Source organism: Talaromyces proteolyticus, assembly GCF_021365285.1.
Source record: "Talaromyces proteolyticus strain PMI_201 chromosome Unknown BGW36scaffold_2, whole genome shotgun sequence".
Taxonomy (NCBI): Eukaryota; Fungi; Ascomycota; class Eurotiomycetes; order Eurotiales; family Trichocomaceae; genus Talaromyces; species Talaromyces proteolyticus.
Window position 1 is genome coordinate 728119 of NW_025764278.1, and position 14163 is coordinate 742281.

Genomic DNA, 14163 nt, shown 5'->3' on the forward strand with positions numbered 1-14163 from the left:
TTACAGACGCATATGCTTGGGCATCAAAGTATAGAACTCCCTGCTCACAAAGGAAACTCGAGATGCATGGGCATGTCCATGTTATCGGTCAGCACCAGTAACACATCGTAGGTTGCATTGAAAATACCAGCTACGTCCAAGTCATCAAGAGTCATTCGATTCTCAGCAACAAAGGGAAACAATGAATAATTGCGCCAAATGAGTCGTGGTGACTCACCGCCCTAAGCCAGATCTAGCCGGAGATCACCGCCACCACCGCGGCGCCGCGGCCAATCACGTTGCGGAGAATCCTATGTCGCCCCAGAATTAATCCCCGCCACAGCAAGTGCTCGGGACATATTTTGCTCGTCTTTGTCTGTCAGGAACAGGCTTCAACTTCTTTCTTGAACTTTTCTACACATTTGAATTCTTTCGTTTCGTTTCTGAGGACTTATCCCTCCAAATTTTGCCAGACTCGTCGCAATTCGCTGACAGCAACACAGCTTCACCATTCTTCCAGCAATAACACAGCTTTTGGTGAACAACCATCAAACAGCGCTCTCCGCGCTTCACAGCTCAAGAATCATGAGCACTGCCGAAAATATATCTGCCGTGACGGCAAATCTAGAGTCTCAAACCAGAGGACAGAACAGGTCAAGAGGTCAAGGTCGAGGACGAGGACGAGGGCGGGGCTTCCATCGTGGCCGAGGTCGAGGTCGTGGCCGGGGAGGTGATGGAGAAGCACCGCAGCCTGCACCTTCTGATGTAGGTGAAACACATAATCACACAGACAACGTCCCTACCGATCAGTTACAACCCCAACCACAAACACGTTCCAATAATACCCGCGAACGGGGCCGAGGAAAGACCAAAGGAAACCGCGGTGATCGGACGGCTCGGGGGAAGAATAATCGAACAGTTAATGCATCTGCGGCAAGCAAACCCCCTGCACAAATTGGTGGCAGGGCATTTGGTGGTCGTTTGACAAGAGAGGACGTCGAGGCCCAGGAAAACACGGGTGGCGACGAGAGCTTGGCCGACGGCGACAATCTACGACCAGATGCCCCAGCATTCGTCCCTAATAAACCCCTCGCAACTGTCCCTAAAACCAGTCCAAATTCTCATTCTCAACGGAAAGCCACCCTTAAAGTAACGACAAAGTCCACAGCCCACGATATTGCAACCCGTACCCACGAGGACATTGCGAACAACCTCTACGAATGCCCAATTTGCACAAACGAGCTCAGCCGCAAGTCGCGTGTTTGGTCGTGTGGACTTTGTTGGACGGTTTTCCACCTCGGTTGCATCAAGAAATGGTCCGGTAATGAAGGTTCGATTTTCCAGAACCAGCAGCAACCCCAAGGAGAGAATGAGATCGACAAAGCTCGACAATGGCGTTGTCCTGGATGCAATTTACCACAAGATGTCTTCCCAACTACATATTCATGCTGGTGTGAGAAGGAGATAGACCCACAATCACTTCCCGGATTACCTCCCCATTCATGTGGACAGACTTGCTCTCGGATGCGCAAGGGATGCCCGCATCCTTGTGATTCCACTTGTCATGCAGGCCCATGTTCACCCTGCACGGCCATGGGACCAACCCAGGATTGTTTCTGCGGAAAGAATTCTACCACAAAAAGATGCGTTGAAACTGACTATGTCAATGGCTGGAGTTGCGGAGAAATATGCGGCGACTTGCTTCCCTGTGGGAAGCATTTCTGTTCGCGCCCGTGCCACGAAGGCTTTTGTGATGCTTGTGAGGAACTGGTTGATGCTCGCTGTTACTGTGGTAGAGTTGAAAAACAGATCCTTTGCAGCATGACGGAAGATGAAATCACTAGTCAGCTTTTGGACACAGAACCTGACAATCCGGAAAAACTTGAGACTTGGATAGGGTCCTTCCGTTGTGGAGAACCATGTAATCGCTCATACGACTGCGGTATTCATACCTGTGAAAAAGGTTGCCATCCCCAAGATGCGAATTCACCTCATTGTCCTCGCTCACCGGACGTGGTGTTGCGTTGTCCTTGTGGAAAGACACCGTTGACCAAAATCGAAGGCTTTGTCCCCAGAACGTCCTGCGAGGACTCTATCCCTAATTGCTCAGAGCCATGTGGCAAGAGTTTGTCATGCGGTCATTCCTGCCCGATGATCTGTCATACTGGCCCATGTCGACCATGCCTGTTGACAGTATCCATCAACTGCCGATGTGGCCGCAATTCATTTAAAACCGTATGCCATCAAGGTACTCAGGAACCCCCGCAATGTTTCCGAATATGTAAAGCAAGCATGAACTGTGGACGCCATACCTGTACGGATCATTGTTGTACTGGTGAACGCAAGGCCATCGAGCGACAGGCTACCAAACGCAAGTTAAGGTCACTCAACGCTGCTCGAGGCCGTGGGGCAGATAATGACGTTGAAGCTGAGCATATTTGCACCCGTATTTGCGGGCGCATGTTGACATGCAACCGTCACACCTGCCCTGAGTTGTGCCACAAGGGACCTTGTGGAACGTGTAGAGAGGCTATCTTTGACGAAATCTCCTGCCACTGTGGACGCACTGTCTTGTACCCCCCTCAGCCTTGTGGAACTCGGCCACCCCCTTGTCGATATGATTGCGAACGGGCAAAGCCTTGCAATCATCCTCAAACGTCACACAATTGCCACACGGACGAGGAGGAGTGCCCGAAATGCCCTTTTCTCACCGAAAAGTTGTGTCTTTGTGGCAAGAAACTGCTTAAGAATCAACCATGCTGGTTGAGCGATGCTAGATGCGGAATGATATGCGGGGAGCCCTTGAAATGCGGCTCTCATAGTTGTCAGAAACAATGTCATCGTCCAGGGGAATGCGAAGATGCCTCCTGGCCTTGCAGACAGCTCTGTGGTAAGATCAAGAAACTTTGCGGTCACCCATGCTCAGAACAATGCCATGCACCGTTCGCTTGTTCTGAGAAGGAACCATGTGCTACCAAAGTCATCATTACTTGCCCCTGTGGCCGTCTGCGTAAAGAAAAACGCTGTAATGCCGCCCGAGCTGTCACCACCAAAGGCCAAGTCCAGCAACCTGAAACCCTTCCATCGGCGACACCTCTCAAATGTGACGATGAATGCGCGCGTCTTGAACGCAACCGAACTCTAGCATCCGCTTTGAACGTTGATATTGACCCATCGACAACCCTAAGTCAGCATCCAGTTGCTGCCCACACCACCGGCGATACTGTTCCTCTACTCCCCTATTCGGAAGAAACTCTTGACATTTATGTCAAACTCTCATCCTCATCCACTCTCTCAACTCTCCAAGACTACGAAACCACCCTACATAACCTCGCCACCAGCACCACACAGCGCTCCGTCCGATTTCGTCCGGCTAAACCCCCTCTCCGCGCCTTCGTCCACAGTCTCGCTTCAGACTGGGGCTTTGCAGCGGAGAGTCTCGATCCACCACCTCACCGACACGTCTTTGTCGTCCGACCTGCCCAGTGGACTTCCCCTGGTATTGGCCTAGGGTCCGGCATTGGCATCCGTGGTATGACCGTTGGCGACTGCGTCCGGCTTCGCGAACGACAGCAACTCAAAGAACAAGAAACACGCCGCGCCGCTGCTGCAGAAGCCAAGGCACTCCGGGAAGCCTCCAAAGATGCACTCACTGATTCCGCGGGATGGGCACAGGTTGCATCGCGCAAGAAACAAACACAACAGACTTCAGACGGTACAGGCGGTATCAGTACCCCACTTTTCAACTTGACGCGAAGCCATACCCCAGCTTCGGCGCAGCGTGGCGGAGGATCGATCTATACGGCTCTGAGTTCAGAGGCGTCGTCACCTCCAAGGAAAAAGAACGGTCTTCTCGTCCTCCGCTCTGGGGTCGGGTCGTCCAAGACGAAGAAAGCCTTATCTTTTGATGATGATCTGGCTGACAGCTGGGAGGAACAGGTTGATAAAGAAAACCAGGAAGAGAGGGAGCAACAAGCCGAGGAAGAGCGGCAGTCTAGGTCGAGCCAGGAGGTGGATAGGTTAGAAACAGTGTCCCCACAGGAACTGCACACTGCTATCCCCGAACACGCTGCCGATGGAGCTTGAAGTGACGAGTTAATATATATATTTTTTTTCCTGAACTAATGATTTCGAATTTACGTTTCTTAGACTATAGGAGTGAACGGTTATTTGTGCATAACAGGTGTTTGTTTTGTTTGAATAGAGCTCTTGTCGTTATTATGGATACCTTGCATACATGTACACATTATTAACTCAGAATCTCTACGTTGCATAACCAGACTGATTATAATGGAAAATTTTTCATTCAGAAACGTATTCCCTACCGGGAAGTCACTACTGATACAGTACTATTTACATGGAAAGCATCGATGACACCGACGAACTTGGCGGCAGATCATCCGCGCTCTTTCCCCAAGTACTCGCAGTTTCATTATCACCAACAGTCAATTCCAGGGTCATGCCATGCAGGAAGAACTCATGGCCAATCCAGCTCTTCGTATACGGCTGACCGTTCAGAGTCGCATTCTGGATGTAGATGTCCTTATACGTAGGATCAAAGTTTGATACGCGAATTGTTGCTGTTTTGCCTGTTTCTGGGTGCTTGATGCTAACGGACTCGAAGAATGGGGTTGAGATGAGATATACGTTCTGGCCTGGGTTCGGGAATAGGCCTAGCATGGAGAATACAGTGAAAGAGCCCATGGCGCCGGAGTCGTCGTTACCTGGTAGCCCATCTTCGGTGGCGTTGAAGGAGGATGGGATGTAATAATGGACTCGTTTGGTCGATAGACCAGGGCGTCCGGCGTAGTGGTAGTCGTATACAGTGAGGAAGACAGGTTCGTTTCCGATGTCAGCTAGTCCAGATTCGTGGAAGAAGTCTAGCCGCGAGATGAATTCCTCAGCACCACCGAGCAATTCAATAGCCTTGCTCATGTCGTGCGGGACAAAGCTGTATGTCATTAGCTATAATCCATTATTTGTGAAGGTAATGGTGAATGATGTCATAAAGAAACCTACAATTGATATTCCCACACGCTTGATTCGAATGTCTCAGATGGATTGCTCGTCAGCGAGCAAAAGTTTGCCAGCGCGCTGCATGCTATAGGGTCTTGGTAACCCCAAGTACCATTGAGATACTTCGGTTGGAAGAATCCCTTAAATCCGGTGTCGGTCCCATTGATGAAAGAAGTCTGGTCTTTCTTGAAGAGATTCTGCCAGTTGGTTGAGCGCGAAAGATACTTGGCTGCGCTGTCCTTTCCAAGCCCTTTTGCGACGGTTGCTAGGCCGAAATCGTTATAGGAATATTCGAGCGTGCGAGAGATGGATCGAGAATTGGTTCCGAAACCTAGATAATCAAAATCTAGATAAGGGATGTAATTCAATGTTTTCCAGCTTTGCAAGCCGCCACGTCCCTCATAAGACCACTCAAGAGGTTCGTTCTCAGCGTCATTTACCATTGCTTCATAAGCAAAATTCCAGTCAATCCCAGTCAAGTTCTTGACATATGCATCCGCGAAGAGGATGTCGGCATTGGATCCGCCTTGCGTCCATCCCTTGCAAAGACTCATACGACAGTCGGGTAGCCAACCTTCATTCTTGTAGATGTCTAGCAGACTACGTAGCATCTGAGACTGCGCACTTGGGTCAATTATTGTCAATAGCGGGTGTTGAGCACGGAACGCATCCCAAATGCTGCAAATAATGTAAGCACCATTACGTATGAAATTGGTTTTCAGTGGAATTATGTAGAACATACCAGTAGTAAGAATCAAAATATGGTTCGGTACTATTCCAAAGAGGATTCTCGCCTGTGTAATTTTGCGGTGACATCATTGTACGATAAATTCCACTCCAAAACATCTGTTGCAGGCTTGTGCTGACACCATCTGCCTTGACAGAGACAGGGTTTAGCTTTTCCCTCCATGCTGATTCCGCAGCGGACTGGATCCGTTTAAAGTCTTTACTTGGTTCAGAAATCTCTTTCTCCGCATTTTGACAGGCCTGCTCGGTGCTGACTAGACTGACTCCCACTCGGGCATACAGCACACCATCCGAAGAAGGCTCAAAGGTGACAAACCCACCTGCCTGGATGTAAAACAGGTTGAACCCTCGAGTGACAAAAAGGTCTTTGACTTCCGTGCCAGCGCGGTTATTTACCCATATTCCAGTGTCATTGACTGGACTACCCGCAAAGTCGACACACACAAAGGATTGATAGTATCCTGCGCCAAAGCTTGGCAGAAACGTACCGTTGGCACGGATTTGGCCCGTGGTTGCATCCACGCTCACCGAAGCATTCTGTCGACTCTGCCATAGATCAGTCAGATCCAGGAGCACGAATGGTTTGGATCCAGTGCCATTATCTCCCGTCGGGAACTTGAACTTGTATAGAGCTGCGTGCTCAGTTGCTGTCATTTCCGCATCAATGCCATTTGTCAGTGACACGCCAAAATACCCGGGCGTCGCAACAACAGATGCGTTCGTGTAGTTCACGGCGCGGTCGGTAATGAGGAATTTACAATTGTCAATGACATCGTCGGGACAAAGCTGAGGAAGTATAGGGAAATTGCCAAGCGAGGGATTCCCTCCAGTGCCTAGGTATTTGACGGTTAGCTTGATTTCGTGTCCTTGACTGATATAGCTCAATGCGTGAAGAGCGACGGGAACTCACCAGAATCATGCATGGCCGAAAATCCAGTGACACCGCTGCCATCTGTCGCGAAACCTCCAGTATTCTGGCCATTGACATCTGCGACAGCCTTTGCCATTCCATACGGCAAACTGGCCCCTGCAAAGACGTTGCCGCCATTGTCTGAGCCGATAAGAGGATCCACGAGACTCAAGGGATCGAAGTCTGCGACGACATGACGAGCTGCGAACAGGGCGAGGGCCCAGCTTCTGATTGTCGGCATAATGAAGCTGGTGCTACTCTACTCGGCTGCGAGTTAACAGAGCGTAGTGAAAGCCAGGAAGAAGACATAACGAGAATGCAACGACAAGAATGAACTGTTGGAATGCCATCATGCCAAGGTGACATCGTGGAGTGCGGAGAAGAGATGGACAACAATGTTTTCTCTTTTGGGAAGGAGGGGCCGAGAAACACGCGTATATTGGCCAACTCGGAGATAAGCTCCCCCTGTGTGTTTTGTTTGTTTCGTTTGTCTTCAAATTTTTATATCATCCATGCGTTGACATAAGAGAGTTGTAATATCAAGACTTATTAGAAGCTGGGATTAGAAGCTCCGTATGCTATGTTTGAATAAAGTACCTGCGAATAAAATCAATTCTGTTTAGCCAGGAGAATATTAAATAATGAATACATTGATAGTATTAGATACACCTGCTTAGCAATCGCAGAGATGCCCAACAACGGTGGGGGCCCAGTGCGGAAATATCCCGAAATGGCGTGACTAATGTGGTAGGATTTTCTTTCCTTCGACCATTGGTCATTGTTGGTGTTGTAGTTATTATTCATCCCGATAATGGAAACAGAATCCTCCTCTTGTGTTCCTGGAGGAGCGAGATAAGGGACTTGTTACGCTCAGGAGTGGTTGCCACTACGGTTTCAACACCGGCTGGATCAGGGATATATAAACCAGGTATCTGCAGAGCGGAAACTAGCCCGATTTTTCGATCAACTTGTTTTTAGTTGCGCAGGTCTCACTTCCACCCTGCAAAAATGGGATATCAGGAATCAAACACGACTCCCGCGCAGGAAGAATCCGGGGAGCAGCAAAATGAGCGCTTGCGCGATGCCAATGAGCGCCCCGAGTGCTTTTCAAGTACTTTCCAAGAATGCTTGTTTGTGTTAAGTGCGACAATGGCCATAGGGCAGAGCTCGTTTTTTCAGGGTCTAGTCATTGTGGTCACGGCATCCATAGGAAATGACCTCAACATGAACTCAGCTGAAATTACCTGGATCACTGCTGGCATTTCGTATGTTCTAACCAATCAGGCTATCAATGGAAACGAATTCTAATGCATGATACAGACTCAGTAGCGGTGCATTTCTGCTAGCCTTTGGCAAGGTCGCTGACATGTTCGGTCGTCGGATAATGTTCATCACCAGTATGGCCGGGTTCACTATTTCTCTCGTGATTGCAGGATTCGCCAACTCCGCTATCTATATGGATGTCTTTTCAGGAATTATGGGAATATTTTGTGCTTCTGTGGTACCTCCTGCTGTAGGTTCGCTAGGGGTCGTTTATGAAAAGCCATCCAAGCGCAAAAATCGGGCCTTTGCATGCTTCAGTGCCGGCAACCCTCTAGGTTTTGTCGGGGGCATGGTTGTCTCTGGCATTGCCTCCCAGGTCGCGAATTGGAGAGTAGCCTTTTGGGCTCTAGCTGTCATATATGCCATCTTCACTATCCTCACCATCTGGACGGTACCCCCCGATCCTCCTGGAAGGAAGGTCCCTTTGAATTGGCTGTCCATGAAAAAACTAGACCCCATTGGCATGTTGCTTGCTGTTTCTGGAATTGCCCTTTTTTCCACTTCCCTATCGTGAGTCTTCCTCTCGCATTCCCTTGTTTCCTGGTTTATCCTGCGACACGTCCTGACCGACACAGGATCGCTGGAGATGCACCTCGTGGTTGGCAAACGCCATATGTCATCGTCCTGCTAGTTTTGGGAGTAGTAATAATCGGGGCGTTTCTCTTCTGGCAGTCCATCTACTCGACTCCTTTAATGCCGCTGCATGTGTGGAAGGATCGCAACTTTTCTCTAGTGAGTAGAACTTGAGGTCGTCATATACATAACATTTCTAACTCAACTAGTTGATTGGGTGTCTGTCCCTTGGCTTCATGGCTTTTGTTGGCGGCCAATTCTGGCTTGCCTTATACATGCAGCAGGTTCAGAAATTAAAACCGTTATTAATCACCGCTCACCTGATGCCCATGGTTGTCAATGGGATCCTTGTTAACATCATCTGCGGTCTTATTTTACACAAGGTTAGCAACAAGCTTCTGATGTTGATCGGGGCAACAGCATACTTTGTGGCTTTCCTCACTATGAGTTTTATGAAAGACGATAGCATCTACTGGGGATTCTACTTTGTCCCGCTGCTCTTGATGGTCGTCGGTGCCGACATTGAATTTAATGTGGTAAACGTAGGCCCACCCTCGTCTTACAATCGAGTCCTTTTGCTGGTCACTAATTCGTAACTCGATTATAGATGTATGTCATGTCAAGTCTTCCACCTTCCGATCAGTCACTAGCAGGAGGCATCTTCAACACCGTATCCAAGATATGTGGTAATATCAGTCTTGGTATCACTACTGCCGTTTATAATTCTGTTCGCAATGAGGGATCATTAACCCCGATCAAGCCGTATCTAGCAACGTATTGGTTTGCTGCTGCCTCAGCCGGTCTGGGCGTCTTATTAGTACCCTTCCTAAAGCTGGGAACCCAAGGTGGTGGTGAAAAAACCGCGTCATCTGATGGAGAGACACTTAACGACGGTCATGCTGAGGTGGAGACGAAGGGATAGTTTGGCCATTTGACAACAACTACATATTTTCAACTGTTATCTTCTTTCATACATTCATGATGGGATGTGGAAATCATCTGGACATAGGTTAACATTTTAGAGGCAAAAGGTATATAGGCATAATAGACATATTATAACAGGTCTCCTTCTCTAAGCTGCACAAGCGCTCGCGGCACATCGATCTCGATCAATATGGGATCCAATAATGACAAATGTACAACGTATAGACTTGAAATCCTGGGATTGTCCCGTTTTCGATTTCCCGGGCTGAAAGAAGAGTTTCTCTTTTCCTCCCGAATATTTGCACCTGAAGCCCGGTTTGTGTTGTCAAGATGCTGGGTGTGAACCCAAGCAGCGGTTCATGGATGATTTTAGTGAGTTAATCAATGAAGATAACGAGGAGATGCCGTCCCGCATTGTGGTTCATCAGGGCACAATTGCGTCTTGGGAGATCATTCTCAAGGATGGGTCTCTCCGTGATTGCCTAGCGAAGGAGTACGGGATCTTATCTTTTGAAATGGGGGTTGCGGGAGCGGTCACAGGCTTTCCTTGTCTGATCATTCGAGGAATCTCGGACTATTGAGACTCTCACACAAACGACCACTAACATGGATACGCTCCAGGGTGTAGAAGATGCCGAGCACCCTTTGCGAGAGGTTATGGTTCAGGGCGACCGGCAAATGGGTACCCTCTTACTCGACCACGGACTTGGTCCGAGGTATCAACTTAATGAAAAATCTTTGCCACTAACATTCTTTGCGACCTACAGTGGATTCGACGATGTGGTGAAGTTCATGCTAGATCACGGGATTGATAGCAACTTGCGCATGACATTCGATTTGAGGATCCAAGGATAAAATGGCCATGGGGGTTTCCCTACTACGTTGATGGCATCGAACCAGACTTTATTATTAATAGCGGTCGTCGAAGGTCGTGAAGCGGTAGTCAATGTGCTGTTAGAGCATGAGGCTGATCCCGAGTTGACGTTGGCTGACAATGTAACCCAATTGATCGAGAGTATCATAGATGGGCAGGATAATGCGGATTGTGCCGCTCTCGAATATGGTGTAATACTCACCTGCAGGACTGAACTAGAATCCTTCCTGCTGGAAGCTACAGGCGTCGGCGCTCCTCGACTGGCCAAGAGACTGCTGGGAAAAGGAGTAGACGTGAACTTGAAAAAGAACGAGTGGCAATCTCTGCTTATAGAATCGATCCGAGAAACACATTATTCATATCGTAAGATGCTACATTCTAACTATCAGGCCGTGATCGATAGCTTGCTGGACTAGCACGCGGATCCGAATCATAAGCCTCTCCAAGATCCCTACACGACTTTGATGCATGCCATAAGAAGAAATAAAACGACAGCAGTTAAGGCTTTATTGCAATACGTCGCGAATCCGAATATCTCAATCGACCGCGGCCAGACCCCTCTATTTCTAGCTGCAGAGAAAGGATATCAAAAGATAGGTCGTCTTTTACTTCAACATGGCGCTCAGGTGGACTTGGCCGATCAATGCAATCGCACACTGCTGTTTACGCCGCTATGAATGGGCATTATACGGTGGTCAAAATTCTACTAGAAAATGGCAGTGCGGCCACTGATACACTGACTTGTGCCGGCAGAACAGCAGACTCTGTAGCAGGCGATTCGGGGAAGGGGATCATCGTACAACTTCTCAATCACAGAAGCCATGAAACTAACGAGCAAGTACAAGGTAATTGCAGCCAGTCGTCAGAAGCAAGCGAGATATGGTCCAAGTATGTCTATGATTTGTGTGAGACTTTAATTCAAGACCTAGACTATCGTTTTCGTTGTCCAGTTTGCACGAACTGGGCCCGAGACGGAGGAGAGTTTGAAATATACGTGGAATGCTTGGCATTTGGTCCCTCCTGCAACGGCTGGTTGCATATTATTGAAAGGAGCCATAGAAGAGAGGGAAAGTTTGACGCAGTCGAAACCATCACCCGTTGGGATTGAGATGGTCACAATACACCTTCCTCCGACTGGACCTGCGTACTGGTATATAGCTTCCATCGGTTTAACCCCAAAATTTCTACGCAACACGTTGAACCATGTCGGGGGATGGCACCTTAATAGTAATATCTGGTGAATCAAGCTTCTGATACATGGCAGCCCAAACAACTGATCACGTGACACCTCACGTGGTGGACGGCCGTTCTTTGTGTTCGGCGGCGGAGATTGAACAACAGGAGTTAGGGGCGAGATGCCAGCGTGGTGACATCGGACATGCACCGCTTGTCCACACTTCCACCTTCTGTATATGACCATAATGGCCCCTTGAAGGACTTGATCCACGGCTATTGACCATCAACTTCGCTTCATTCGTTTCATTTTACTCTATAAAAGATACTCGGCGCAGCAATGGCAGCTCGTCCGACCACCCGACTGGTTTTCCTCAGCACATTTGCTCTTTTGTTCATTTTCTATTTCCTTTTCATCCAGCCCAAGGGTCCTGAGAGCCCGGCGACCCGAGCGCCAGGCCATTTGGTCGATACCAAGAGCACGATCTCGTCGAATCTCGCTATCAGTCAGGATGTGTTGAAGGGTGAGGTGGTCATGCCGAAACTAGCGAATGAAACGGCCAAGTGAGTGCTCTTCAACCGCGAATTGATCACGCGGACTTATCAAGCTAATAAATGCATGACTGTTACCAGAGCGGAACTCGGCCGGGCTACCTGGAAGTACTTCCACACGGTAATGGCACGATACCCTAAGAAACCGACCGAAGATGAGCAGGAAGCATTACGGTCTTTTGTATACCTTTTCGCGCGGTTATATCCATGGTATGGCATCATATGACAGCTCAGAGAAAGCTTTATTCTGACTATATTCTAGCGGCGAATGTGCTGCTCATTTTCAGAAACATCTCAAAAAGTACCCACCACAGGTCTCCTCTCGCGACGCTGCCGCCGGCTGGGGTTGTTTCATTCACAACGAGGTTAATCATATGTTGGATAAGCCGGAATATGATTGCAACAACCTCGACGACTACGATTGCGGCTGTGGGGATGAGGAAGAGGAAGAGGAAGTACAAGCATCGCCCAAGGTCGCCAAAAAGGAGCAGACAGACGTTGATTCCAACCCTGAGGTTGAAATTACCAAGGAACCGTGAGTGAAACTTTTTATCTAGCGATCGTGGATGATAATTCCTAACTTTGGTTGTTCTAGACTCACCCGAGGGGGTTAGATGCATGGAACGGCACGGAGCTGCAAAGCATCTAGCATCTACCTCGTGATGCCGCATCCACCCACCGACATATATATGGAATCAGAATAAGTTGCTATTGGTCTCCGACATAAAATCATTTGATGATCGGAGGTAACCCGCCGATACCACACCCTCTTCGCCACCGGGCGGTCGAGAGGCTGCTCATGGCACGCAGAATAGGCAGAGCGCGATATTGGATGGCACACCATGTGCGATGACCAGATGTCGAGTAAGGAGGCGCATGACCCTGGATTGTGCGGATCTAGGCGGTTGGCGAGCGAAGCGGCTTGTTTTCCGGGGCGGGAAGCCGACAATACATGCATGCATGCACACCGCCTACACTGTCCACATGCTTTAAATAGCTTATCATGTATTCCTGTATTCCTCTGGCAGGTTATCATTCCTCGCTTTGGGTAGCTTCTTCTGTCATATGCTAATAATACATGTACTGTTTGCTGCTGGTCGGATAAATCCTCTAATACTTGTCTTGGGTCTTTGCATGCTTTTAATTACCACGGATCGCAGCGCTTGTTTCAGGGGTGAGGCAGTATCAGTACATGCGTGGCTTCAGTGCAGTAAGCCTGTAACAGCGAGAGGAGTAAATAGCAGAGAATCAGGATCGTCACCATGGTTGGTCTGCTGACAGCCCTGACTCGTTGCGGCCTCAGGATTGGCTGGCGCGGTGAAGTATAGGGGATGCCTGAGGTGCCGATTGGCCAGGGAAGCCCCTGGCTGTCTCAGCGTCGCGTCGGCCAAACATGATCAGGTCAAGTCACGGAGTTGCTCTCCTTATTCAGGATTATATTTATCTGTCCGTAGATATAAAGTATATAGATAGATATATATATATATATACGGTGTGTATCATTTATTCGCCGGCCGACGTTGGCTGTTGTTGCTTCTCCCCGCGCGTTTGACCAGTTTGCACTGCGCCCACAAATAATCTGAAACAGGACTAGCGGGCTCCCACGCGCTCAACACAAAGCAGAAGGGGGAAAAAAAGATTAATCGTAAACGCGCCGCCCTTGTTGATCTGCGACGACCCTGTCTGTGATCATAACACGACTTCCTACAATACCCCTCGAAAGATCGGGGCTGTTCCTCCCGTTAAGTTTCTGTCTGGTTTTAAGCAAACTCTCCGCACTCTGCCTGTGCCATTGTTGCAATCACCACTTTCAGGCTGTTTCTTGGGTTCCTGACCGCCTCGTTGTTTCCCCCAGTCGCTAGCGACTCTCCCACTTAGATCGGGCACTAATCGCTCTCGACAAATCCCCTTCAGACAGCTGTGCGACTACTGCTATCGTCAGGCCTCAATCTGTCTGGTCGAGAGATTTGATTTGACACTAGGTCGAGACGCCGAGCAGTGAGCGGTCAATTATCAGTGGGCCGTCACAACTTTGCGTTGACAGTCTGACACGTCGCAGATTGGGAGAAGTTAGAATTCGTCTTCGAACTGC

The 14163-nt window shown here is 49.0% G+C and overlaps 6 protein-coding genes across 6 annotated transcripts; 5 read left to right on the plus strand and 1 right to left on the minus strand.

Annotated features, from left to right (window-relative positions):
• Positions 1 to 359: 359 nt before the first annotated feature.
• Positions 360 to 4292, plus strand: BGW36DRAFT_369115 (uncharacterized protein). Its single transcript, XM_046215086.1, has one exon. It carries the CDS (start codon positions 565 to 567, stop codon positions 4063 to 4065), a length of 3501 nt encoding a protein of 1166 aa, XP_046076318.1. The 5' UTR covers positions 360 to 564; the 3' UTR covers positions 4066 to 4292.
• BGW36DRAFT_369118 (putative alpha-1,2-mannosidase) lies at positions 4272 to 7260 on the minus strand. Its single transcript, XM_046215087.1, has 4 exons — positions 6653 to 7260; positions 5738 to 6575; positions 4999 to 5673; positions 4272 to 4930 (listed from the first exon to the last, which is right to left on the minus strand). Exons 1-4 carry the CDS (start codon positions 6891 to 6893, stop codon positions 4333 to 4335), a joined length of 2352 nt encoding a protein of 783 aa, XP_046076319.1. The 5' UTR covers positions 6894 to 7260; the 3' UTR covers positions 4272 to 4332.
• A 93-nt stretch (positions 7261 to 7353) lies between these two features.
• Positions 7354 to 9613, plus strand: BGW36DRAFT_334003 (putative MFS multidrug transporter). The gene is made up of 5 exons (XM_046212901.1): positions 7354 to 7917; positions 7973 to 8485; positions 8551 to 8707; positions 8758 to 9090; positions 9156 to 9613. Exons 1-5 carry the CDS (start codon positions 7661 to 7663, stop codon positions 9468 to 9470), a joined length of 1575 nt encoding a protein of 524 aa, XP_046076320.1. The 5' UTR covers positions 7354 to 7660; the 3' UTR covers positions 9471 to 9613.
• A 188-nt stretch (positions 9614 to 9801) lies between these two features.
• BGW36DRAFT_369121 (uncharacterized protein) lies at positions 9802 to 10115 on the plus strand. The gene has a single exon (XM_046215088.1). It carries the CDS (start codon positions 9832 to 9834, stop codon positions 10051 to 10053), a length of 222 nt encoding a protein of 73 aa, XP_046076321.1. The 5' UTR covers positions 9802 to 9831; the 3' UTR covers positions 10054 to 10115.
• A 242-nt stretch (positions 10116 to 10357) lies between these two features.
• BGW36DRAFT_354731 (uncharacterized protein) lies at positions 10358 to 10762 on the plus strand (the record flags this gene model as incomplete). Its single annotated transcript, XM_046213558.1, has 1 exon — positions 10358 to 10762. One exon carries the CDS (start codon positions 10358 to 10360, stop codon positions 10760 to 10762), a length of 405 nt encoding a protein of 134 aa, XP_046076322.1.
• Positions 10763 to 11859: 1097 nt separating this feature from the next.
• Positions 11860 to 12610, plus strand: BGW36DRAFT_393688 (putative FAD dependent sulfhydryl oxidase Erv2; the record flags this gene model as incomplete). The annotated part of the gene is made up of 3 exons (XM_046217832.1): positions 11860 to 12083; positions 12153 to 12281; positions 12334 to 12610. 3 exons carry the CDS (start codon positions 11860 to 11862, stop codon positions 12608 to 12610), a joined length of 630 nt encoding a protein of 209 aa, XP_046076323.1.
• Between the last annotated feature and the right edge of the window lie 1553 nt (positions 12611 to 14163).